This window comes from Bos indicus, chromosome 10, assembly GCF_029378745.1.
Source record: "Bos indicus isolate NIAB-ARS_2022 breed Sahiwal x Tharparkar chromosome 10, NIAB-ARS_B.indTharparkar_mat_pri_1.0, whole genome shotgun sequence".
In the NCBI taxonomy this organism is placed as follows: domain Eukaryota; kingdom Metazoa; phylum Chordata; class Mammalia; order Artiodactyla; family Bovidae; genus Bos; species Bos indicus.
The window spans coordinates 20,913,594-20,939,685 of record NC_091769.1 but is presented as its reverse complement, the minus strand read 5'-3'; the positions used below and the strand labels follow the sequence as shown (position 1 = coordinate 20,939,685).

At 51.6% G+C, this 26,092-nt stretch overlaps 2 protein-coding genes across 4 annotated transcripts; one reads left to right on the top strand and one right to left on the bottom strand.

Annotated features, from left to right (window-relative positions):
* Positions 1-1,684: 1,684 nt before the first annotated feature.
* Positions 1,685-4,379, bottom strand: NRL (neural retina leucine zipper). 2 transcript variants are annotated; one of them, XM_019967745.2, is made up of 2 exons: positions 3,978-4,379; positions 1,685-3,082 (listed from the first exon to the last, which is right to left on the bottom strand). In XM_019967745.2, the coding sequence occupies exons 1-2, from the start codon at positions 4,356-4,358 to the stop codon at positions 2,675-2,677; spliced, it is 789 nt and encodes a 262-aa protein (XP_019823304.2). In that variant the 5' UTR covers positions 4,359-4,379; the 3' UTR covers positions 1,685-2,674. The 2 variants fall into 2 exon arrangements, with proteins under 2 accessions (XP_019823304.2, XP_070652875.1); XM_070796774.1 differs by having other exon boundaries at positions 4,293-4,358.
* Positions 4,380-17,538: 13,159 nt separating this feature from the next.
* On the top strand, positions 17,539-25,836 carry PCK2 (phosphoenolpyruvate carboxykinase 2, mitochondrial). 2 transcript variants are annotated; one of them, XM_019968310.2, is made up of 10 exons: positions 17,653-17,696; positions 19,737-19,982; positions 20,608-20,792; positions 20,879-21,082; positions 21,429-21,616; positions 21,929-22,091; positions 22,359-22,577; positions 24,431-24,568; positions 24,858-24,953; positions 25,190-25,836. In XM_019968310.2, the coding sequence occupies exons 1-10, from the start codon at positions 17,668-17,670 to the stop codon at positions 25,642-25,644; spliced, it is 1,923 nt and encodes a 640-aa protein (XP_019823869.1). In that variant the 5' UTR covers positions 17,653-17,667; the 3' UTR covers positions 25,645-25,836. The 2 variants fall into 2 exon arrangements, with proteins under 2 accessions (XP_070653192.1, XP_019823869.1); XM_070797091.1 differs by lacking the exon at positions 20,608-20,792 and having other exon boundaries at positions 17,539-17,696.
* Positions 25,837-26,092: the final 256 nt, after the last annotated feature.

The following is a 26,092-nucleotide window of genomic DNA, read 5'->3' as shown; positions in this document are numbered from 1 at the left end:
AGGGGGCAAGTTGATGCCCTCTTAAGCTGTCTCCAGAGAATCCTAGCTGAGTCCCCCAGGGGCTGAACTCCAGCCTCCACACAGCTGTGGGGCGGGCTGAGAAGAGGGGAGTAGAGGACTGAAGTAGGGAAGCAGGTCTGCTAGTGAGTTAGGAATACAGAGTGGGTATCTAAGGTCTGTGCAGCCTGATTTTCCTGGTGCATGAATGTGTGTGTGTGTGTTCATGAACTGCATAGGCCTTTAGTGGTTCAGAAGTCCAGCTGTGTACATTTTTTGTTGTTGTGCCTCGAGGTTTGTGGGATCTTAGTTCCAGAGATTGAACCCAGACCCCCACAGTGAAAGCTCTGAGTCCTAACCACTGAACCGCCAGGGAATTCCCTGTGTACTCTTTATAATATGGACAACAAACATTGCCATTTAGCACATGTGAAGCTTTGTGTTTAGTGCTTTAAATGTGTTCACTCTCACTAGGTAGTTACCACTATCTTTCCCATTTTCCTGACAAAGCAAATGAGGCTTGACTGAAGCTTACCTAAGGTCAAAGAAGATTAATAGGCCTAGAACTTGCATCTGGGCCCATATGAATAAGGGGCCCACACTTAATCATAAATGTGCAACTTCCATTTGCGGTGTATCCATGTGACCCGCTTGTGACCCCAGGGTGTGTAAACATGGCCCAGTTATGTGTATGGGAGTAGATGCCTTGGATGGGCGTCTCTGCCCTTCTGTGTGTCATGCAGAGCCTCAGCCAGTTAAAGAAGGCAGGCAAGAATGGTGGTGGGTCTAGATCACAGCTGTAGAAAACACATGAGGATCCAGGGGACAGCCAGAGTGACGGGAGAAGAGCTGGGCTCCTAGAAGGACCTTCCCTGCCCCAGCCTCTCCCTTCAAGGATGCCAGTGGAAGGGGATGGAGGAGGAGGTGCTCAAGGTGCCATGAGCCACTCATAGAGAAGACAGAGCCCAAGAAGGTGACCAGTGGTCAGTGGTGGGAAATGAGAAGAGAAAGAAAATTCTGATGGAGATGGAGGAAAGGACTCTCATCGCAGGCTCCTGAGTGGAGGAGGGATGAGCTGGGCTAGAACTAGAGGATGGGAGGAGGGAACAAGAACAGGGATGGGAAGAGACAGCTGGGGAGGGGGCGAGTAGAGGGGGCAGAAAGGAAGAGAGACATATGGGAGCTTCTTCCCCCACACCCAACTGCTTCTCTCCATTTATTATGTCCCTTAGAGGACCTACCACTGCTGCTAAGGTAACTGCTCCCAGCCCAATGCCTCTGCTCTGCCCAGAGCCCCGCCCACTCTCTGTAGGCTGCTGAACTCAAGGGCTGGGTTACCATGGCAACTGTGAGCCATCAGGATAGCCACAGGCAGGCCTGGCTGGGTCACTACTGTTCTTGGGCTTCTATGCAGTGGAGGTGGGAGCGCGAGGTTCCCTCTGGCCCAATCCCCGCCCCCCACCCCCATTTCCATTGGGCCTTAGAACTGTGATGCTCCACTCAGCCCAGGTGGGGGCTATCCAGTCTCTTCCCCCACACCACACTTTGTATCTCTCTCTCTCATTCTCTCTCTCTCTCACACACACATATGCACACACACACTTACATAGGCCTGGAGCAAGGATATAGAATAAACACTTCTTAAATCGCAAGAACATCTAGCCAATAGCATACGGTTGTGCCTAGACTTCAAGTTTAATTCACAAAAGCTGCATTCTCTCAGCTCCTTGTCAGGCTGGGGAAAGTCTCACCTCAGCCCTCAGAGAGGCAGAAGGGAGCAGGGGCAACCTATGCAGGTCTGGAGGTCAAGGCAGCATGGAGGGAGCAACCCAGAACCAGTGCATGGTCTCATCCAGGGCCTAGGCTGCAGTCAGGAAGCTGGAACAGGGCAGGAAGTCCCTTTAATGAGGCTGAGTTGAGGGATTCTCAGGGAGACCCCTAGGTCTCTAGGGGTTCCACACTATGGAGAGGCCAGAACTGGAAAGGTGTTAGAAGTCATCCAATCAAGTGAGCATTAGATGAGATCGTCAAAACCCAGGGAGCCAGTGATTTGCTCAAGATGCCAGAGGTATCCTGTGGCAGAGCTGAGACTAGCACCCAGGTTTTCAGACTCCTGCTCAGGGTCCTCTCCCAGACCACACCTACCACCCCTGGAGCTCCTCTGGCCTTTGCTGCTCTAGACCTTGGAGGCCATGGGATTAGCTAGGACAAAAGCCTCTTGAATCAAGTTTCTGGTCTGTCTTGAGAATTGAAATCTTGAAAATGCAGTTGTCCTAAAATGGGGAGGTTACAAGCCCTGGAATGAAAACACAGCCTCATTGCTAATTACCACCTTACTGCACTACAGGTTGAAAGCCTTGTATTAAAATCTAAACTGATCTGGGAGCAGCAGGACTCCCTCACCTCCCATTCACTGTACGTCATCCACACCTCCTTGCGGCCCGCCCCCTACACAATGCCTGGCACTGACCCCCGCAGATTTCAGTGACCCGGTCCTATAGAGTGGGGCAGAAAGTGAAGGGTTTCTGTGCACGTCCTGCATGAGGGAAGGGGACCCCTCTCCCAGGAAACAACCAGCATCTAATCTCAGAGCATGCCTTGAGGGTCCAGGAAGTTTGGGGATACTTGTGTGGTCATCCAAAGGAGTGTCTGGCACCAGAAGGCGTTCAGTAACCATCTAGTGAATGGTGCAGGCGCCTCCGGGGTGGTGTGCACCGCCCGCCCACCTACTCCACCACTCGGTGGCCAGGGGCTCAGAGGAAGAAGTGGGCGTGGCCTCTGGCCCCAGGCCGCTCGGGGCCAGCAGTTCACAGCGAGCCTTGTAGAGGTCGCGTTCCCTAGCCAGGCGGGCCACTTCGGCCCGCAGCGCGTCCAGCTGGGTGGCCAGGCGGGCGCGCTCCGCCTCCAGCCCCCGCCGCTGTTGCAGTCGCTTGGAGCGACAGGCCTGCGCGTACCCGCGGTTCTTCAGCGTGCGGCGCCTCTGCTTCAGCCGCAGCGCCTCGTCGCGCCCGCAGCCCCGCAGCTGTCGGTTTAGCTCCCGCACAGACATCGACACCAGCGCCGCGTCGGAAAACCGCTCCGCCAGCTGCAGAGAGAAACGGCGGGGCGCCGGTGAGCGCCGGCTCCCGCCTGGCTCCACGCTCCGGTGGCCTCGCCCTCGGCTCCCACCTTTACCTAAACATGCGCCTTCCCCTGAATCTATCCTGCAGCCTAGATCCTGTTCCAGGTCCGAACACGCCCTCCACTGCCCTCCACCATCACCAAGGGTCTTCGACCCCTTTGGGTGGTCCCCGCGTTTCCCACCCACCTTCGGGCAAGCCAATCGCGCACCCGAACCCCACACTGCCTTTGCGGGGTCTTGAGCGGGGCTCCTGGCCTATGTGTGTCCCAGGGCAGACAAACCCTGCCCCTCCAACACACCTCGCTCCCCTGTCCTCCAACACACCTCGCTCCTCAACCCTGTGACCCTCAAAGGATTTGGATTATATCTTAATGCCCTCAACGCCCCCATCTGTCTATGATTAATAGGATGAGTCCCAATCCTTCCTGAGAAGGTTGGGTGCCGGGGAAGCACCGAGTCTGAAAAAGGCCAACTTCATTCTGGTTCCTACAGTCTCAACTCCACTCCATTCCATGCACAACCCTTTCCTGGTTTCCACAAACTCAGTATCTATATACCTGCCCATAATCAATCATTCCTGATGCCCTTTAACTCTCAACTCTCCCCTTTCAGTTGGTCCTCTTCTAACCTTGTCTTCTCCCTTTTCCTCCTGGTTGAGCCTACTCATTTCTCTCTATTTAGGGGTGGGGGGTGCAGAACAATGGTTTTCTTTATCTGATATCTTCTAAAGGTACTTCCCTTCCTCTGTCCTTTGTTCCTTTCCCAAACTGGTAAGCCTCTCCAGGGACTCTCCTTCCTCTCTGGGTTGGCCTCCCCTCTCACCCTGCCCCCTCCTCTGACCCTCTCATTGACCACTCACCTGGGCATGCTGGGCTCCTGTCTCCTCTGGGCTCCCTGGGTAGTAGGCATGGGACCCTTCAACGGGGACTGGGCTCTGACCCTGCAGCAGCTCCACAGCCTCCTCAGGACTTAGCCCCAGCACCTCCCCAGCCCCCAGCTGCTGTTGCAGGGTGGCCAGCCAGTACAGCTCCTCCAGGCCTGGCCGGGTGCCCTCGGTAGCCCCCACCATGCCTGGCTCACTGAAGGTGGGTGAAGGAGGCACTGAGCTGTAGGGTGTGGAGCCCAGAGAGGCTGTCGGGGGGCCAGATCGCCCCTCTGAGGGTTCTCGCTTTACCTCAAACTTCATCAGGTCAAAGTCATTGACATATTCCATGGCCAGGGGACTGGGAGGCAGTGCCATTCTGGGGCTGGATTCGGAGGGGTGCACCTGCAAAGAAGAAGACAGGTTCAGAGCACCTGGAGACTTCCTGCCAGTCTCCTCCCCCAAAGCCCAAGTGCCATGGAGACAGAATTCTGGAAAGCTGGGGTGATGGCACAGTCTGTTCCCTGCATAGTCGCCTCCAGGCTAAGAAACAACTTCTTAGGTGGAGGGGCTCCTGACAGGGGCCAAGCCACTTAAAGCCTGAATGAGAAAGGGGATAGCACAGCCTCCAGCCTGCTGGTGCCTCTGGGATCTATGAAAAACAAGAAGAATATGGCAGCACTCCCAACTTTAGTGCTGGGACATGCTGAATGTCTCTGTCATCTCAAGAGGCATCATTTCATTTCCAAGCAATTAAAAAAATGTTGCTTAATTAACTGTGACAGAGAATGTGTATATTTTAGGGCATTGGCAAGGCACATATGCTGTGGATTTTAATATAGCTGGATCACATGCTGTAATACCTTCCTCTCTCAGAACACCCAGGCCAACACCTTGCATGTAGAAGACCCTCAGTGCACATTCATTCTATGGATTAATCAAGGAGCAAGAGACTCTTCAAGGAAAAAAGTTCCCAGAATCAATTCTAAAAAGATCAGGACAGAGTGGTGACCATCTTTCCTCAAGGCCAATCTCTCCAAGGAAAACCAACCAAGATTAGTTTTCCTCCTTCCATCCAGGACCTAAGACATGTGAACTTGAACAGGTCACCTTCCCCTTCTGACCCCAGTTTCCCCTTCTGTTCAAGGAAGATAGTTAGACTTTAACAATTCTCAAAGACTGTTCTGCAAAACATGAAGTCTGAGAAATAGCCAAGGAGGGGGTCTATGCTCAGATCATTTTGAGAAATGCTACCTCCAATCCTCACCTCTTGCAGGTTCACAGAGCACAAGCAACATAGTCATCTGAGAAGTCCTTCAGTAAGCCATCTGCTCAACTTCAACAGAGTTGAATCCCAAACTTGTGTCATCCAGGAACCCTCCTCTCCGTTATCAACCACAGAGCATGTGCCCACCTGAGGCACCTCTGGCTAGGTGACCTTGGAGAGACTTCCCAGCCTGGAAGTCCCAAGCTTGAGCCCAGCTCCCAGTTCCAACAGCCCCAGGAGGGACAAGGCAGGGACTTCCCTGTAACTCAAACAATAAAGAATCTGCCTGCAATGCAGGAGACCAGGGTTCAATCCCTGGGTCAGGAAGATCCTCTGGAAAAGGGAATGGCAATCCACTCCAGTGTTCTTGCCTGGAGAATTGTATGGACAGAGAAGCCTGGCAGGCTACAGTCCATGGAGTTGCAGAGTCGGACACGACTGAGCAACTAACACACACACTTAGCCCCAGGGTTTAGAGTTTGGCTCCATCTTCCTGCCTCAAACCTAGGTAGCTGCTTTCCAACCACATCTCAGGCCCCCAGGTTCTGCCCAGAGAGGCAGGAGGAAGGACAAGGCCTCTCTCTCTTCCTGTCCCAGGTGTTGCCATATCTATTGAGCTCCTCACCCTTGAGAGGGTAGAGGGGATGGGAACAAAAACACACATTGAAGGAATTATCTTTCACAGAGAGAAGGTGAGACACAGAGAGAGGTGTCCAGATAGAGTTGGATGAAAACATAAGTGAGGAGGGCTGTTTTTCTTTCTGATGTGATAGCAGTGAGGGACCTAAAGCCAGTTGAGGTGGGAGTAGAGCAGGGGGCAGAAATGTGAAGATTCCTGAAAACAGAAAACAAAAAGCCCAACAAAAAGCTGATAGCAGGTGTTGGAGGAGGGGGCTCTAGGTGAGAGGCCTGGCACTCAGGGAGGCCTCAGACATACTCACTTTAGGAGTGGCAGAGATGATTGGTCAAATGTCAGAGCCAGGCAGGCACAGCTTCCCCAGAGAATGGAGGCCCCATTGAGCAGGGCCTGGCACCTCTGTGCTCAGAACAAGGGGCTGTGGGCACAGAGCCCACTGGGCACTCTTAAAGGGCCAGCTCTCTTAGGTCATCCATGGTTCTCAGGCCTCCAGCCAATGAGGTGAGGGGATCATTTGCATATCTCGTTGACCTGGGGGGTTGCAGGAAATGAGAGGACAAGTCTGCCTGGTTTCAAGGAAGGGAAGGGGGCATCTTCCCCAACAAAGCATATCACAGATGGTCCAACTCACTGTTCCCCGTTCCCCAGTACAGAGTGCCATGTTGGCCCCCATCGGCAACCTCATGCAGACACAACCCTCAGCCCTTGGTGACTGAAAGCCTGGGACTGGAAAAGAGGGCCAGACAAGCTTCCAGCACGCTTAGCCTTCACGGCTCTGCCATGCCTTGTGGGTATTTTAGGGGAGTATGAATTCTCCTAAGCCCACTCTCACCTGGCCTGTTGAATCTGTTTCCTGTTTTCAGGAATCCTTACATTTCTGCTGCCTACCTCACTCCCACCTCAAGCCCCTCACAGTTATGGCATCAGAAAGATAAACAACCCTTCAGGACCTGCCTAATCTATTCCCAGCCTCTCTCATTGCTGGGGACCCAGCCCCAGGACAGGCAGCTTGGGAGCAGGAGCATAGGGGAAATGAGGAGCCCTGCTCCTTCTTTCCTTCCGGGCCACCTCGGGACACTGAAATCCAATCACCATCAATCCATCCAAGGCACTTTTGAAACTGCCCTCATTTGCCCTCTGCTTCCCCTCACCTTTTCCTTGTGTGTCTCTGAACCGCTCTCTTCCTCTCTCACTCCTCCTGGTTCCCAGATGGCTGGGGGGTGACCTACATTTTCAGCCTAATCCCCTAACACCTCTTAGAGCTATCATCCCCATGTAGAAGTTGGAACAGGGATACTAGGTATTAGCCAAGGAGATGTTTAAACCTGTCTGAAGCTGTTTAAATAGAGTCTGTACTGGAATAGAACTCCAGGAGTTAAAGGCTATTCTCTAATTTCTAAGGACATCCAAACACTCCATGGGGTTAACAGGTCTTCTTTCCCCACCCAAAGAGAAACCTGGGTGTCCATCAGCCCCAGGGATCATCAATTATAAAACTTAACTGGGTCCCAGCCTTTGGAGTTAGGTTAAGAGCTGGTGGATTAGGATTCGGAAGACAGCGGTTCTCAGACTGGGGTCCCCAGATCAGCAGCACCATCTGGGAACTTGTTAAAAAATGCAAGTTCTCTGGAATCACCTCAAACTTACTAAATCAGACGCTTTGGGGATAGGACCCCAAAACTCTGTGTTTTTATAAGTCCTCCAGGTTATTTTGATGAACACTAAAGTAGAACCCCTGGTCTACAGAATACCTGTAGTCAACTCAGCTTTCTCTGGGGTATGTGTGTGTGTGTGTGTGGGTGGGTGGGTGTGGTCTCTCCTCTCTCTCTCTCTACACATACATATAAAGACCTCCGTCAGAGGACACCTGTCTTTCCACACTTGGCCTCCATTTTATGGAGCAGAAGCCATTGTCATCATTCAAGTGGTGTGATGGCCTGGATCTAGTGTTATTGCTGCAAAAGAAAAACAAACAAACAAAACCCAAGGCCTGGGAACAAGGCCACACAATGGGAATGGGAACCATGGAGACTAGGGACCCCATACATATGCCCATGGAATGGGGTTCTAAGGTAAATCCACAGGAAAGAGGCCTCAGAATTTCCCTGTGAAGAAGAAATAGCAAGTGTTGACTGCAGCCCCTTTCGCAGGCCCGGTCTGGTCTAGCCAGACACTTGCCCCCCAGCAGCTGTCAGGTCTGCACTGATCCTCTTGTTTACTGGAGCGCTCAGAGGAGAGGTGGGAGGGCTAAGCCTCTAACGGGCTAAAGGAGTCAGACTAAACAAGCTCAGGCAAGTTGAGCCGCTCGGGGCTCAGACCAGGCACCACTGACCAGGGAAAGGAGTCTGGGGGGTGAGGGCTGGGCCAGGGGAAAGGACTAAGGGCACAGAGGGAAGAACCTGCAGTAGCCAGCAAGGACCCACAAGGTGCTTCATAGGTTTTCTTGGCAGGAGGGGGCTACATGCTGAGACTGTCTGGCTCAAGGACAAGCAGGGACAGGGAAATGGGGATGAGAAAGATGAAACCAGGTGGACTCTGGGAAGGACAAAACAGGAAGGGAGGCAGGAAGACTTAGCTAAGGAGGCAGTAAGTATAGACTTGGGCGAGAGGACAGAACAAGTCAGGGGCTCCCCAGCAATCTGGATTGAAGGAGACAGAGGAACATGGGCAAAACGCAGAGTTGGGCGAAGGGCCATGGGGAACTAAAAGAGAGAAGAAAGTTTCCAAGAGGGGATCAAGAGGGAGTAAGAGGTGACGGGAACAAGGGGCTAGAAGAGTAAAAGTGGCAGAAGAAGGGAGAGAGGAAGGTAAGACTGGCAACCAAGAACTAGAAACAAATTCATAACAGACAAATTGATGGTCGGGCCACAGAAAAAGAGCAGTAGACAAAGGAACTAAAGGTAAAAGGATACAGATAGAGGGATGCTAGACCATGTGGAGGGAGCCTAGGTAGGCAAAGGTCCTGGAGGAGTGGGGCAGGGAACAAAGACGAAGGAGAGGAAGGGAGACAGAGCCAGTGATCTGGGGTTCCCTGCCCTTCTCTTCTGTCCTGCGCCCCCCGTTTTGCAGTCCTGTACAACCTGTACAATCTAGATCATCAGTAATGCATCCAAATCCTCAGACCTCTTCTTGGTTTACCTCTCATACATTCATTCATTTGACAAATATTGATTAAACACCTACTCTGCACCAAACAATATGCTGGGCACTAGGGACCCTCAGTAAATCAGACCATCACCAGCCCCATCTTTGTGAAGCTTACAGACTGATGAACCAGGGAAATGTCAGTTTATTGCCCTTGGGCCCAGGTAGGAATAGCCCCTGCCCTGGGCCCTGTGTTTTGGAAGGCATCTCTCTGGCCCTCTTCTGGCTATGTCCCTTGCAGCGAGGAGTCCAGGCCTCCCCTGCCCATACCCCAAGTGCCTTCTGGACTATACTCCACATACTTAGGAATTCTCTGTGCAAAGGGCCCCAAGCCCACTTCTAGGGCCCACATGGACCTCTTTCCTGGGTTTGCCCTCCCAAGGGTAGATCACACTACTCAGATACACATCCTTAGACCCAGGGGGTGGCCAAGGAGTGGCTATTGGCAGGAGACTGTGGACAGAATTGGGCTGTGTAGACAGGAAGGTCTACATGCATGCAAAGGAGTCCCCTTGTGGTAGAAGATGGTGTCAGAGGTGGGAAAAGAAGTGGATCCAAAGAGATGCCTTCCCCCACAATACCACATTCTGCTGTGGAATCCTGAGAATTCCAAACAAAATCCAAATTTGAATTCAAATTCCAGACCATTATGTGTGTATTTGTCAAGGTAGAAGAATAGAATATTTGTTTAATAGTTGTTAGCTTGTTTAAGTCATACATTTCAAATATTTAGAGCCTCTAGTTAGGGATGGGCCTACGTAAAAATAATTCATTATATGAAGATGCGTGCTATGCAAGAGAAGGGCAGGGACCTATGAGACTTTATTTCATGGGAACCTAATCTAATGTGGGGGCAGGGGAGGCAGTGGCATTGCAGCAACAACAAGCCTAAAGAAGTCACATTAAACTGAGACTAGTCAGGGGAGTAAAAAGGGACTGTGTCTGGAGGGGTGGAGAAGATGGGGATTCCAAGTCACAGGAATAATCTATGCAAGGGCTCTGGGCAGGGAAGAGGTAGACACATACATGAAATTGAAAAAAAAAAAAAGCATGAAACTGAAAAAAAAAACTAGCCAAAAAGCAAAGACCAAGCAAAGTGGGAAGCATGGTGATAGGTGAGGGTGGGGCTGGATCATGCAGAGACTTGTAGGCCAAGTTTAGGATATGGACTTTAAAAAGAACATGCTGAGTCGCTTCAGTCATGTCCAACTCTTTGAGACCCTCTGAACTGTAGCCCACCAGGCTCCTCTGTTCATGGGATTCTCCAGGCGAGAATACTGTAGTGGGTTGCCATTTCCTCCTCCAGGGGATCTTCCCAACCCAGGGATCGAACTCACGTCTTCTGCGGCTCCTGCATTGCAGGTGGATTCTTTACCTCTGTGCCACGGGGGAAGCCCTTAAGAACAATGAGAAGCTACTAAAGGATTTTCAGCAAGGACGTGGAATGATCAGGTTGTGTTTAAAAGACCACTTCAGATCTACTGTGAAGGATGGCCAAAATGGAATCAAGAGTCAGATTAGGGGGTTAATGCAGTATCCAAGTTGAGTTGGGGAGATATCTTAAGCTGGAAAAAAAAATAACAACTCCAAGATGGAAACTTGTGTACAGGTGGTTTGATGGGAGGATTTTCAGAGTCTGTGAGGGAAGCAGCATTGGATAGAGAGAAGAGCTGAAGAGCATTATGGCTGAAACAGAGGCTTCAGCTGACCCTATAGGAGCTCTGGAGCTAGGATGAAACTTCAGAGTGTCCTCAATTGAGAGAAAGGGGCTGGGACTCTGGACCCCTGAACCAATCAGCCACTGGACACAGGCTGCCCCAGGAAAGAGGCATGCACATTTGGCAAGACAGCTCCCTTCAGCCATAGGTGGTACCCAGGGAAGTGCTCAGCTCTTCACTATCAGCAGCCAACACTCAGCAGCTGAGACAGGATCCTGAAGGATCTGGGCAGCATGCCACAGCACCCACAACGGGGGATCTGTGAGACATCCAAGGGGAGACCCAGAGGGCCCTGGGGAGCAGAAAATGCAGAGTGAGACAAGGCTGGTCACACCCTGCACCTGTTACTAAATGCAAGTTTGCATACCCCATGAAGCACAGTGAGGCCCAACTGAAATGTGGGAGTTTGGAGCAGAGAAAGGTTTACTGCAGGGCCAAGCAAGGAGAAAGTGTGGCTCGTGCTCAGAAACCCCAGTGGGTTTCTGGAAGAAGATTTTATAGACAAAATCTGGGGTAGGGCCTTTAGGGTGTGTGAATTTTTTCTTCTGACTGCTTGCTGGTGAGGTAACAGGGCTGTGTTCCAGGGATCGTGTGCTCAGCCTGAAGTTACCATTCTCCACCTGGGTGGACAAACTTAGGAAGATAATGAAGGACAGGGAAGCCTGTCTGCTGCAGTTTATGGGATCGCAAAGAGTCGACACACCTTAGCAACTGAACAATAACCTGGGCGGGGGCCTCAGTTGCTGCAGAAGAACTCAAAGGTATTTTTATATATATCCCTTGAGGTTGTTCACTTGTGTTGTTGAGTTGACCATGCCAAAGCCTTTGACTGTGTGGATCGCAACAAACTGTGGAAAATTCTTAAAGAGATGGGAATACCAGACCACCTGACCTGCCTCTTGAGAAATCTGTATGCAGGTCAGGAAGCAACAGTTAGAACTGGACATGGAACAACAGACTGGTTCCAAATTGGGAAAGGAGTACATCAAGGCTGTATATTGTCACCCTGCTTATTTAACTTATGTGTAAAGTACATCATGAGAAACGCTGGGCTGGATGAAGCACAAGCTGGAATCAAGATTGCAGGGAGAAATTACAATAACCTCAGATATGCAGATGACACCACCCTTATGACAGAAAGCAAAGAAGAACTAAAGAGCCTCTTGTGAAAGTGAAAGAGGAGAGTGAAATAGTTGGCTTAACACTCAACATTCAGAAAACTAAGATCATTGCATCTGGTTCCATCAGATCAGATCAGATCAGATCAGTGGCTCAGTCGCATCCAACTCTTTGCGACCCCGTGAATCCCAGCACGCTAGGCCTCCCTGTCCATCACCCCTCCCGGAGTTCACTCAGACTCACATCCATTGAGTCAGTGATGCCATCCAGCCATCTCATCCTCTGTCATTCCCTTCTCCTCCTGCCCCCAATCCCTCCCAGCATCAGAGTCTTTTCCAATGAGTGAATGCTTCACATGAGGTGGCCAAAGTACTGGAGTTTCAGTTTTAGCATCATTCCTTCCAAAGAAATCCCATGGCTGATCTCCTTCAGAATGGACTAGTTGGATCTTCTTGCAGTCCAAGGGACTCTCAAGAGTCATCTCCAACACCACAGTTCAAAAGCATCAATTCTTCTGCACTCAGCCTTCTTCACAGTCCAACTCTCACATCCATACATGACCACAGGAAAAACCATAGCCTTGACTAGACGAACCTTTGTTGGCAAAGTAATGTCTCTGCTTTTGAATATGCTGTCTAGGTTGGTCATAACTTTCCTTCCAAGGAGTAAGCGTCTTTTAATTTCATGGCTGCAGTCACCATCTGCAGTGATTTTGGAGCCCAGAAAAATAAAGTCTGACACTGTTTCCACTGTTTCCCCATCTATTCCCATGAAGTGATGGGACCGGATGCCATGATCTTTGTTTTCTCAATGTTGAGCTTTAAGCCAACTTTTTCACTCTCCTCTTTCACTTTCATCAAGAGGTTTTTTAGTTCCTCTTCACTTTCTGTCATAAGGGTGGTGTCATCTGCATATCTGAGGTTATTGATATTTCTCCCGGCAATCTTGATTCCAGCTTGTGTTTCTTCCAGTCCAGCGTTTCTCATGATGTACTCTGCATATAGGTTAAATAAACAGGGTGACAATATACAGCCTTGACGTACTCCTTTTCCTATTTGGAACCAGTCTGTTGTTCCATGTCCAGTTCTAACTGTTGCTTCCTGACCTGCATACAAATTTCTCAAGAGGCAGATCAGGTGGTCTGGTATTCCCATCTCTTTCAGAATTTTCCACAGTTTATTGTGATCCACACAGTCAAAGGCTTTGGCATAATCACTTTATGGCAAATAGATGGGGAAACAGTGGAAACAGTGAGAGACTTTATTTTGGGAGGCTCCAAAATCACTGCAGATGGTGACTGCAGCCATGAAATTAAAAGACGCTTAGTCCTTGGAAGGAAAGTTATGACCAACCTAGACAGCATATTCAAAAGCAGAGACATTACTTTGCCAACAAAGGTCTGTCTAGTCAAAGCTATGGTTTTTCCAGTAGTCATGTATGGATGTGAGAGTTGGACTATAAAAAAGGCTGAGTGCAGAAGAATTGATGCTTTTGAACTGTGGTGTTGGGGAAGACTCTTGAGAGTCCCTTGGACTGCAAGGAGATCCAACCAGTCCATCCTAAAGGAAATCAGTCCTGAATATTCATTGGAAGGACTGATGCTGAAGCTGAAACTCCAATACTTTGGCCACCTGATGCAAAGAACTGACTAATTTGAAAAGACCCTGATGCTGGGAAAGACTGAAGGCAAGAGAAGGGGATGACAGAGGATGAGATGGTTGGATGGCATCACTGACTCAATGGACATGAGTTTGAGTAAACTCCAGGAGTTGGTGATGGACAGAGAGGCCTGGCGTGCTGCAGTCCATGGGGTCACTAAGAGTCGGACATGACTGAACAACTGAACTGAACTGAGCTGAACTGATATCCCTTGAGGAGGAACCAGGACCCTGCTTTATAGCCACACTATCCTTTCTGGACTGCTCCTCCTCTGTTTTTGCATTATCTCTCCTCCCTGAATCTGCCCTTTGGTACTCAGGGAAGGTCTAGGAAGCTAAAGCCTTTTTCCTCCAAATAAGAAACTGGGGACACAAAAAGGATTTGTATCTGGGAGGGTCCCATAGGGACCCACTCAGTTTCAATAAGTGCTGTGATTCTAAAGTGGGGATCTGGGCCAGAGTCCTAGTATCTACTGCAGAGGTTCTGTGAGACATCCATGGGGTGAACCAGAGGGCCCTGGGGAACAGAAAATGCAGACCAAGCCAGGGCTTGCCCTGCCCCCTGGTGGTGTTCCTCTGACACTGGACCATCTTGTGGGTCAGGCTAAAAGAAGGCCCAGGGATTACAGAGACACAAAAACAACTATAATAAAGTACAATTAATTCAAAGATATAGGTACGCACACAGTATAGAGCTAACAGAGATGAGAGAGATGTTAATTCTAAGGGGCACACAGACCTTCACACGGGAGGTGATGTTTAATTTAAACCTGAAAGGCAGAAAGGATTCCCAGGTGTGCTCTGGAAACTGCAGAGTTTGGCATACAGGAGAGAAGACAGCAAGTAAGGAGCGGGAGGTGATACCACTGGATAAACAGAAGCCAAATTATGAAAGACATCAGTTGTCATGTGGTAGGAAGCCTTCAAGGAATTTTAAGCCTAAGAATGCTATGATCTCATTTTTTTTTTCTTAATGATAAATCAGAGACAATATAGAATTGCAGGGGAAAAAAACCAACTTGGTAACTAGAGTGAGAAAAACTTGGATTCAAAAAAAAAAGAAAAACTTGGATTCAGATTCTGTTTCTCCTGCTGATCAGCTGTGTGACTTTGAAAAAATGGCTTAAACTCTAAGCCTCAGTGGCCACATCGATAAAACAGAGTTGTTGTGAAATGGAATGAGGCTGTGCATGTAAAGAAGTCCCCAGCGGTTCAGCAGTGAAGAATCTGCCTGCCAGTGCGGGAGACCCAGAAGATGCAGGTTCCATCCCTGGGCCGGGAAGATTCCCCTGGAGGAGGAGATGGCAACCCACTCTAGTATTCTCACCTGGGAAATCCCACGGACAGAGGAGCCTGGCGGGCTACAGCCCTGGGGTCGCAAAGAGTCAGACACGTCTGAACACGCACACACATGCATGTAAAACTGCTGGTTCAGAGCCTGGCACCTAGTGGCCATACAATAAACACTATCCTTCTCTCTTAATTTTCCAAAGTGCACTTATGTGCAAAGTTCGGAGAAGAACTTAGTGGGAGGGAGAGGGAGTAGCATTTGGAGATGTGGGAGGCCAAGCAGGTGCTTGGAAGCTATTGTCTGAAGCCAAGTGAGAGATAAACCTTGAACTAAGGCAAGGGTCAAGTGGACAGACACTGATTTGAGAGCTAATTGTGAAGTACAAATCCAAAGGTCCTGGTGTGTGATTGGCTGTGGAAGATAAGGAAGGAAGAGTCCAGACTGATTCAGGTTCCTCTGGGGCAACTGGCTAGATAGTGGTTCCATTTGCTGATAGGGAACCATGAGAGCACAAGAGATGATGACCTATTGATATCAAGCTAGGCTCCGTGGGGCTCCTAGGTGCAAAGACTTTCTGTGTCCCCCATTTCTTTGATTATAGGAAACAGCCCTCATTCAGCCTCCATGACCTTCCCTGAGCTCCAATGGACAGATTCAAGCAGTTGTTAACTTGAACTGCTTGGGGAAGGGAAGGGATGCAAGACCAGGGAGACAGTTAAGGGCAACTATGGGGCAAGGTCCTGTTTCCCTAGCAACCGATATACATAATAATATCATTGAGTTATTTTGCAAATTCTGAAAACTTTTCCAGGTGGGAGAAGTTATCAAATGATGGTATGCTATCCACAAGCATGTACCAGTTGATGATGAACGTTGATGATGCTGACTTCTACTTACCTCACCACCAACCCATCAGAAGAACATCCACAAATTGATCATGCTCTCTTTGAACAATTATTATAAAATTTCTCACTATCTTCTCCAAATTGGGACACACAGTTTTAAGGGCATTAACCCACTGTAGCCTCCTTTGCCTGGCAAAGTAATAAAGTTAATTCTTTTCTACTTCACCCAAAACTCTGTTGCCAAGATTAGATTCAGCACTAGTGTACAGACAAGCTGGGCTTTCAGCATCACTTTGAAAGGGTGGTTGTGACACCACCAGTGTGCACATCTTTAGGCCAGAAAGCAGGCACAAAGAGGCAGATGCTTGCAGTGGAGTGGCTATAGACAGAGTTTGGATGTAGGGACTGGAAGAAATTGTCCCAAATACATACACATGAGGTTGAGTCCAGGATGCAGCCTGGGTTCACCAAGAGTCCCTTAGACTGCAAGGAGATCCAACCAGTCCATTCTGAAGATCAGCCCTGGGATTTCTTTGGAGGGAATGATGCTGAAGCTGAAACTCCAGTACTTTGGCCACCTCATGCGAAGAATTGACTCATTGGAAAAGATGCTGATGCTGGGAGGGATTGGGGGCAGGAGGAGAAGAGGATGACAGAGGATGAGATGGCTGGATGGCATCACTGACTCGATGGACGTGAGTCTGAGTGAACTCCGGGAGTTGGTGATGGACAGGGAGGCCTGGTGTGCTGCGATTCATGGGGTCGCAAAGAGTCGGACACAACTGAGTGACTGAAATGAACTGAATTGAACTCTCGAATCAGGAATCTGTTGCTCTCCGTCCGTCGGCCTGCTTCCTCTAGACTGGCTTCCATCTCAGGCAGGTTTCTCCTTTGAAGGGCCAAGCTGACACCCAGCAGCATCAGGCTTAGGTTCCTCCAGTCCAGCAACCCCAGCAGACAGGGAGCCCATTTTGAAAGCTGACAGAATAAGCCTGAGAGAGAGAGACACCATCCCCATTCCTGAACATTTCCACTGGCTATGGCCAGAGTAAAGAACACACAATTTGGCCAAGCTCAGAGCCCACCCCCAAGAGGCCACAGGACCACAGAGTTTGAGGAGGTGGTTCCCCAAAGGAACATCAGGGTGCTATTAACAGAAATAAGGAATGGATGCTGGCTTACCATAGCCATGTTGAGTTTGAGATGCTATGGCATTTGGGATAATGCCCACGGCCTCAAGCTGAAGACAGATGTCTGGATGGAGACATAACTTGAGAAATTACCAGAGGACTTGATGGTTGGTTGGGGCAGATGCGTTCTTCAGGGGAATGTGGAGGGAATGATCAGCCCAGAGCCCCAAAGAAGAGATTCTGGGGTGGAGAGACATTACCACCATGGTAGGGCAGAGAAGAATCCTCATCTCTGGGAGAAGAAACAGGGGTTTGGGAGCTGGGGACTGAGGGAACCATGATATTAGAGTCCTGGACAACAGAAGAGCCTGGGCCCAGAGTGCCCAAGCCCCGGGAGGAAAGGGAAAGGCAAAGCCCCAGCCCCCGGCTTCTAAACCTCCAGCTTCCCGTGGGTTCAGCCCCTGGCCTCGCCCCTAATTCTTGGCTTGTTTGCCACGGTGCCTGCCAGTCGCTATTTCCCAGGAGCAAGAGTCCTCAAAATTACATCATGTGCAGTGGGCAAGGCGGACCGGTGGGGCGGGGCTTCGGGGAGGGGAGCCGAGGAGAGGAACCAATCCTCCAATGGGAGACAAGGGTTTGGGGGCTAGGATGCAGCGGCTGGGGCCGCGGCTGGGCGGACCCGCGGGTAGCACGGGGGCGGAGAGAGGGTCTCGCCGGCGCTGCTGGGTCCCGCCCCTGCGCCGGCCCGCCTCCTTTTTAAGCGCCTCCCGCCTAGCCTGAGCTCCCGCTCTCGGCGCTGCTCCCTCGTTCCCCGCCTTCCTTATCTCCCCGGCTCCGCTCGGTTCTCGCGGCCACCCCGCAGCCCCAGCGCAGGTGCCATGGCCGCTGTGTACCGCCCCGGCCTGCGGTGAGTGACCCCCAGACCGGGGCCGACCCTCACTTTCCGCCGCGCTCGCCCGCTCAGGGCTGCCATATGCGTTGTCCTGCTCGCCCCGCTCAGCCTGGTTTTGCATCCGAGAGGAGGAGGCGGGCAGGTGGCGAGTGTGTCTGGATCTCGTCCTCTCGGGTCGTGCGTCACGCCGGAGATCGGGGCGGCCTCAGCCGCTCCGGGTGTCTCGGTTTCCGTCCCCTCCTCCCTCTCCCTGCTTTACTGGTCCCTGACCACAGCGTCTGTATCTGCCACTCTCAGAACTTCCTTTCCCCTCCTCTCTCGCCCTCGCGGGGCCGAATCCCCATATCTCCTCCTTTGCTTGGTACAGATGTGAATGGTTCCACAGGTTGCAGTGAGGAAAAGTAGGGCCCTGGGGTCAAGGATGCACGAACCCCCTGGGGACTGAGCTCAGAGCTCCCTAAAGAAGGTAGAAGGTAAACAGCCATTCCCCGGCCTTCCCCGGATGGGAACCTGGCGGGGAGCCCTGCACAGCTAGAGGAGTCTGGGGTCCCAAGAAGGAGGAAGGCATGGTAGAGGTAGGGACTAAGTTGCCTTCATTCTTACCTGGCTGGCTTCATCCCCTGTCCAGGACGAACCCCCAGGCCCTGCCTGTCTATCGTCACCCCCTTTTCACAGCTTTCTGTCTTCCCTCTGTAGTCTCCCTTCTCAGCTTTTGTCTCAGAGTCTGAGCCGACCGGCTGTCTCTCCCACAGCTGGTTCCACTAGGCCAGCCATTGTGGGTGGTCTCTGGAGCAGAGAAAAAGGAGAAGGTCCCACTCCAGAGACTGGAGAAGAGCAGGGGGAGCTTCACAGGAGACTCCCAGAGGCAGCCTCCCCACAGAGAGAGGTTCTCCCCAAGGCTGAATGCCTTTAAAATTAATGCTTGGGGGAAACTCTCAGAGGCAGAACAGAACAGGTCCCAGAAGGCTTCCTCCTCTGCCCCTAGGGCCACACTAGGTCTCCACCCTGCCCTGCCCAGTGAAGCCACCCAGCTTCCAGGCACAGCCTGAGTGTCCTCTCCTCCCCAGGCTTCTTCCCTGTGAGTCTGAGCACCCTGGAGTCTAATGCTCCACCCCACCGCCAAAGCTCTAGGCAATTTGTGTTCTAGGAAAGAGAGCCAAGGGAGGGACAGGGTCATGCAGTACTGGGCGTGTGGGGTACAGTTTCTGGTGGGCAAGGCCCTGGCATAGGAGGAGGGTAACTTCCCTTTCTTGGCCTTTGCTCTCTCTGGATCACTCCACCTTGGGTCCAGGCCAATCAGAGCAGACCCTACTTTTCCCTCTCCTAGGGGTGTGAAGGGACAGATTCCAGGGGCTCTGTTCTAAGAATTGGGGCATGCAGCCCAGCCAGTGATATTCCCTGACAGTCAGCCTTCCACACAGTTTGAAAATACCTACCTACCCAGTGGCAACATTTTATCCAATCCTTGTTGGGCCGCTGGGCAGCCACAGAAACAATGCCTGGAACCCTGAGATCCGATCACCCACTCTTTGTGCAAGGGCCCAAATTGAGAAAACTGGGACTTAACCATGTCCCAGACCTGGTTCTCTGCTTGAAGCTTTCACAGTCTTCCAGCATGCAAAACTATATTTGAGAATGAAAAGAACACCAGACACATGAAGCTGTCACCTGGGCACAATTTATTGACATTTGGGCCACAGGACACCTGCTCATTTCCAGACATTGACCAGACATAGTAAATCATGGGCATGAGCCAAGCCTACAATAACATCAGCATGCCTAAACATATACTTCCATATTGCCAGACATGTGCCTTTATGCTCATTTGGTGATACCTGTCCCTTGCTAATCAGGAGACACCCTCACTAAGCCTCATAAAGGCCACAAAATACACATGGCCTGAACCCGTCTCCTTCACCTAGTCTGACTTCTTCGTGGTGCCTATACCCAGACAGACTTTAGCTCGTCTTTAGAGGCCCAGCCCTCTGTACCCTTGACTTGCCCATCTTCCATGAGAACACCTGGCCCATTACCTCTCTGTTTCTTCTCTTGCAGGCTTAGCTGGCACAGGCTGAGCCCCTGGGGTTGGGCGTCACGGTGTAGCATCCAGACGCTGCGAGTCCTCAGCGGAGATCTGGGCCAACTGCCTGCTAAGGTTCGAGACTTTGTGGAGCACAGTGCCCGCCTGTGCCAACCAGAGGGCATCCACATCTGTGATGGGACCGAGGCGGAGAACACTGCCACACTGGCCCTGCTGGAACAGCAGGGACTCATCCGAAAACTCCCTAAGTACAACAATTGGTAAGTCCTGAGCCCAGCAACCTGTGAAATGGGGGCAGCTCCGTGGACGAGGCCACTTTGGGTTTACCGAGACAAAATCCAATTTTAAATAGACCATGCCAATGGAATAAGCAGAATGGAGCTTTGAGGGAAACCATCAGAAATTATTGTGGTTTTTTATGTTAAGTTGATACAAATAAAAGCCTTTACTTTTTTTTTTTTTACTTAACAAATTCAGGGAGTTTCTGTCAGGGCACAGGCCATTAGAGGGCTGGGGGCCAAGGGAACTACCCCTTAGATTGGGACAAAATCTTGGGGAGAGAACTTCCCTGGTGGTCCAGTGGTTAAGAATCTGCCTTGCAAAGCAGAGGACGTGAGTTTGATCCCTGGTCCAGGAACTAAGATCCCACATGGTGCAGAGCAACTAAGCCCACACACTGCAACTACTGAGCCCATGTGCTTGGCATGCCGCAAACTAAGATCCAAAAATTAAAAAAAAAAAATCTGGGGCAAGAACTGAGATGCAAATGGATGGGAAAAAATAAGGCCAACAGAAGACCTGGAGACAAAGCTGGACATGAAAGAGTGGGTCTGGGGTGAGGGCAGTCTGCTGGCCACTATCTTCTTGATATCCGCTCTCCCCCAGCTGGCTGGCCCGCACAGACCCCAAGGATGTGGCACGAGTAGAGAGCAAGACGGTGATTGTAACTCCTTCTCAACGGGACACGGTGCCACTCCCGGCTGGTGGGGCCCGTGGGCAGCTGGGCAACTGGATGTCCCCAGCTGAGTTCCAGCAAGCTGTGGATGAGAGGTTTCCAGGCTGCATGCAGGGTAATCAGGGCAGGGACACAGATGCAGGGGCACTGAAGGTATCAACAGGTTGGAACCCTTCATCCAGGGGGCGTTTTCCTCCATAGGCCGAACCATGTACGTGATTCCGTTCAGCATGGGTCCCGTGGGCTCCCCACTGTCCCGCATCGGAGTGCAGCTCACGGACTCTGCCTACGTGGTGGCAAGCATGCGGATTATGACTCGGTTGGGGACACCTGTGCTTCAGGCCCTGGGAGATGGCGACTTTGTCAAGTGTCTTCACTCTGTGGGCCAACCCTTGACTGGGCAAGGTGAGCACCTGCTCTGCCCAGGGGAGGACACAGAGGCCAGCTTGTATTCAGAGGGAACCCCACATCCTAGCCATCCTGATTAGTGAGATAGTAAAGTCCCATGTTCTAGAGCAGGAGTGGGCTGGGAGTGAGTCTGTGGTGACAAAGTCATTTGCACAAGATTGAGAAGAATTATCCAAGAATAGGGGCACAGGAGCTGACAGGTGTCATGAGGTAGGAGGTTTTAGCCACCCATTGACAACACCACTGCTCCCAGTGTCTTTCCTGCCAACCCCAGTCCCTCCAGCCCCTGACACCCTGATGCCTGATGCCCTTGCCAGCAGCCCCATGAATCCATTGTCCCCAGGGGAGCCGGTGAGCCAGTGGCCATGCAATCCAGAGAAAACCCTGATTGGCCACGTGCCTGACCAGCGGGAGATCATCTCCTTCGGCAGCGGCTATGGTGGCAACTCCCTGCTGGGCAAGAAGTGCTTTGCCCTTCGCATCGCCTCTCGGCTGGCCCGGGATGAGGGCTGGCTGGCGGAGCACATGCTGGTGAGGGGCTGGTGAGGATCTGAAGGGGGCAGGCCAGGGGCAGGGCCTGACCAGTCAGCCTCAGCCTCGCCTCTCCACTGCCAGACTGGAGGCCAAGGACTCAGCCCAAATGCCTGAAGTTTTGGCCTGAAGCTGCTGACTGTTGGGGGGCTTCCCCTTGCTGCCACCCCAGGCCCCATGGCCAGGCGGTGTACCCAATTAGTGAATAAACCTTGGTCCTCCCTGTCGACCCCTAACTGTCCTTCCCAGGCAGACCATTCCTGACCTCTGTCTGGTGCTCTCTTCCTTGTCCTCTCTCTCCCCAACTCGCAGATCCTAGGTATCACCAATCCAGTGGGGAAGAAGCGCTATGTGGCAGCCGCCTTCCCCAGTGCTTGTGGCAAGACAAACCTGGCCATGATGCGGCCGGCACTGCCAGGCTGGAAAGTGGAGTGTGTGGGGGATGACATCGCCTGGATGAGGTTTGACAGTGATGGTGAGAGGCCCTCAGATCATACTCTGGGTTCTGGTTCGACGCTCCCCTCACTGCTCAGGGTGAACTTTGTCAGTGAGAACATTTTCCTGAACGACCGCCCCACCCCCCCTGCCTCCTGGCAGCCCCCTACCCTGGAGATGCAGAGCCTTTCCCCTCAGATCTAGGGTCTAGCTCAGGGCAGGGAGGAGCTGAGCAAGACCTTCCAAGACTGAGCCTCTCAACTCTTCCTGGTTAGTCCTTCCTTTTTTTCACTTCTCATCTCGACAGGTCGACTCCGGGCCATCAACCCTGAGAATGGCTTCTTTGGGGTGGCCCCTGGCACCTCTGCCACCACCAACCCCAATGCTATGGCCACAATCCAGAGTAACACCATTTTCACCAACGTGGCTGAGACCAGCGATGGCGGCGTGTATTGGGAGGGCATTGATCAGCCTCTTCCACCTGGCATCACCGTGACCTCCTGGCTAGGCAAACCCTGGAAACCTGGTATGAGGGGTTAGTCAGACCCGGGGCTCAGCACCTTGTTGATGTAAAGTTTTCCTCAACCTGCAGCCACCTCCCAGGAACTCTGGGAGGCACAGGGAGTTATGAATGTTCTGTTTTCTAACCCTACGCAAGATCTCAAGTCACATCCCAGCTCCACCAAACATTGGCTCTGTGGCCTGAGTTGCTAAAACCTCCTGAGCTTCAGGGTCCCCATCACTTGAATGGGGGTAGTTATTACAGTACCTAGCTCACAAGGTGTTGGAGGATTAAATAATGCATGTAAAAGGTTCAACATAGTGCTGAATACATAGTAAATTCTCAATTAATATAAGCTGAATGTTTTTAAAGGGGAAGGGCTGTCTTGGAAATTATTACAGAAAGAATTGGACTCAAAGCACAATCCATAAAGTTGACCCATTAGGAAGGAGGAAGCCTGCCCCTCCCCTCCCATGGGTCCCCACCACCACCCCCCTAAAATAACCATTGGCTAAAGGTCAGTATTGTTAACTTTCCCCTGCTCTTCCAACATATTCACCCCAGTCCTTTCAAACGAAGTTAGACCAGCTCTTTAGCCTCTCCTGGAAGCTAGTTTCTCAACCCTGTCATTACTCTCCAGTGCCCTGCCGCCCTCCCCTTCCCCCAGCCCTGCACTCTGGACCTTCAGCTTTTAGTGGCCTTTGGCATTTAGAGAGCCGAGATCTAGGGTTGGGAGCAAAGAAGAGCTTAGCAGGGGAGGGTGGCCTGTGGTCACTGAAGCTTACATTCAAGTTTTCCAGGCTGGCTTAGCAGTCACCCTCTTCATCTAATCATCCTTCATTTTCTCTAACACCATCATTAAGCCCTCCTCAGCCTTCCCACCCAACTGAGAAATCCAAGAAACTTTCATATTTCCCCACAGGCTAGTTGCCCAACCCTTTCATCATCTCTGGATTCAGGGGTATTACTAGGGCGTGTTGTACCAGCTTCAATTCTCAGAATAATACCCTGAGCTAGGTCCTGAACTGGGGATGAAAGTGCCAGAGAGAAGCGTAAGGGATGGTGCTTATATGAGAGTGGAGGCAGGAGCTGGGGCTGGAGCAGGGCAGGGTACACTGGGTCTGTGACTCCCTTGCCCCCCAGGTTTGAGCAGCAACTTCTAGCAGAGAAAGCACTGTGCCCATTCAGGGCCCCCATGATGGGGCTTTATACATATGCCACTGACTTGGTCCCAACTCCTCTCCATGCATCTGAAGGGGCCTAAAATGGTCTCCTCAGGTTACCACTGTCCAGGTTACGTCCTCAACTGAGTTCTTCAAGCCCTGTCACTCCAGCAGGGTCTAAGCAGACCCAGGGAAATTACCAAAATACTGCTAGCTTTAAAATTAGTTCCTGTTTGCATTTTGATAACTCAGGAAATTCTGTCTTCCGCCATTTGCTGATGGAAAGTCAGTTATCTGAAATACTGACCTGACAGTCTCAGTTTTTGCTTTAGGTTTGAGTGTTTATTTAAATAATAATCTCATAAAAGAAGAGTTTCTGGGGCAAAATTTCTATTATAACTCTACGACAGTATTTAACCCCATTCCCTTGAGCACTGGCCAAGTTCTGTAACTTAGCATAAACATTAATATCCTGCTAAACCCCAGTTCCTCTCCCATTCTTTTCTCCCATAACTCAGTTGGCAGCACCATCATGGATAAATAACTTGATCTTCAGGGGAGATGTTCTGGCTCCCTTCTCCCTACCAACCTCCAACTCAAGGTTGCAGGGAGCTGATGAGGCAAAAAGAAATTGTGCAAGAGTGCCTGCAAAGGTATATGTGTTGGGAGTGGACATGCCCTTGGAAGTGATAGTGTTTGTATTTGCTCTGCCAGGTGACAAGGAGCCCTGTGCGCATCCCAACTCTCGCTTTTGTGCCCCGGCTCGCCAGTGCCCCATCATAGACCCCGCCTGGGAGGCCCCAGAGGGAGTCCCCATTGACGCCATCATCTTTGGAGGCCGTAGACCCAAAGGTAAACATCATGTAGGCTCTGTGCCTTCTGGGTTAAGAGTCAGGCTCCCTATCAGGGCGCACCTCCCTCTTGTATTTAAAGCTCAGAGGGCCTCAACCTGGATTGCTAACTACAGCTGTCTGCCTGTAGAGCGCCCCCACCTGGAGAATCAAGGTGGAGGCGGGCGGCATGGGGTTTGAAAATCCACAGTGGAGGTCCTAGGAGACAGTAGGAGCTGAGATCACCAGAAGGGATAGAGTGATGGTGCAAAGATAAGGGCTGCCTGTGACCGTGTGCCCTGGTGTCCCAGGAGTCCCCCTGGTATATGAGGCCTTCAACTGGCGCCATGGGGTGTTTGTGGGCAGTGCCATGCGCTCCGAGGCCACTGCAGCGGCTGAACACAAAGGTGAGTGCCCTCCCTGCTTCACTCCTGTGCCCACCTTGCCTCTTCTCTCCCTCCCTGAGCCAGACCTTCCTCCTGCCCACCCCTTCCAGGTGTATCTTTTCCCCACTCCCTTCCCCTAGCCCTGCCTTAAGAATATTCCAGTACCACCACCATTTCACAGCTTCCTCCAGCTGGAGGCGGGATACTTTTCTCCAGTAAGAAAGGAGATTCCTTACCCATCCTGCTCCCCTCCCCAGGGAAGGTCATCATGCATGACCCATTTGCCATGCGGCCGTTTTTCGGCTACAACTTTGGGCGCTACCTTGAACACTGGCTGAGCATGGAGGGGCGCAAGGGGGTCCAGTTGCCCCGCATCTTCCACGTCAACTGGTTCCGGCGCGACGAGGCAGGCCGCTTCCTGTGGCCAGGCTTTGGAGAGAATGCCCGGGTGCTAGACTGGATCTGCCGACGGCTCGACGGGGAGGAGAGTGCCCGGGAGACACCCATCGGGCTGGTGCCTAAGGAAGGCGCCTTGGATCTCAGCAGCCTGGGAGCCATTGACACCACCCAGTTGTTCTCCCTCCCCAAGGACTTTTGGCAACAGGAGGTTCATGACATTCGGAGCTATCTGACAGAACAGGTCAACCAGGATCTGCCCAAGGAAGTGCTGGCTGAACTGGAGGCCTTGGAGGGACGTGTGCGCAGAATGTGACCTGAGCCTTCAGCTAGCGAGGGGGCACAGCACCCCCCACCCCTACTCCAACTCCCCTGGAATAAGTAAGCCACTAGGCTTGCAGAAACTATGAGCAACTTAACAACACTCTCATCCTCTGGGTGCTATGGGATCAGGCCCCAGAGCTTTCCCCACATGCTGCCTAATAATGAAATGCTCATTTATATAACATTTGTGCTGTTTTCATTTCCTGCCTGTCTTCACAGGCTTCCCTTTAACACTAATTTCACAATCTTCTTCCAAGCAGCTGGTGTCCCAGTGCAGCCTGCCCTGGCATGGCCCAGTGGTATAAGGATCTCTCTCACAGGCAGCTCAACCACCGAGCCAGATAAGTAGAAATTGCTGGGAGAAGACAGTATCTACTGGTGTCCTGAGGAATTAAAAAGGAGGGACCTCTGTGAGCTGCTCAGTATAGCCTCCAGGCCTA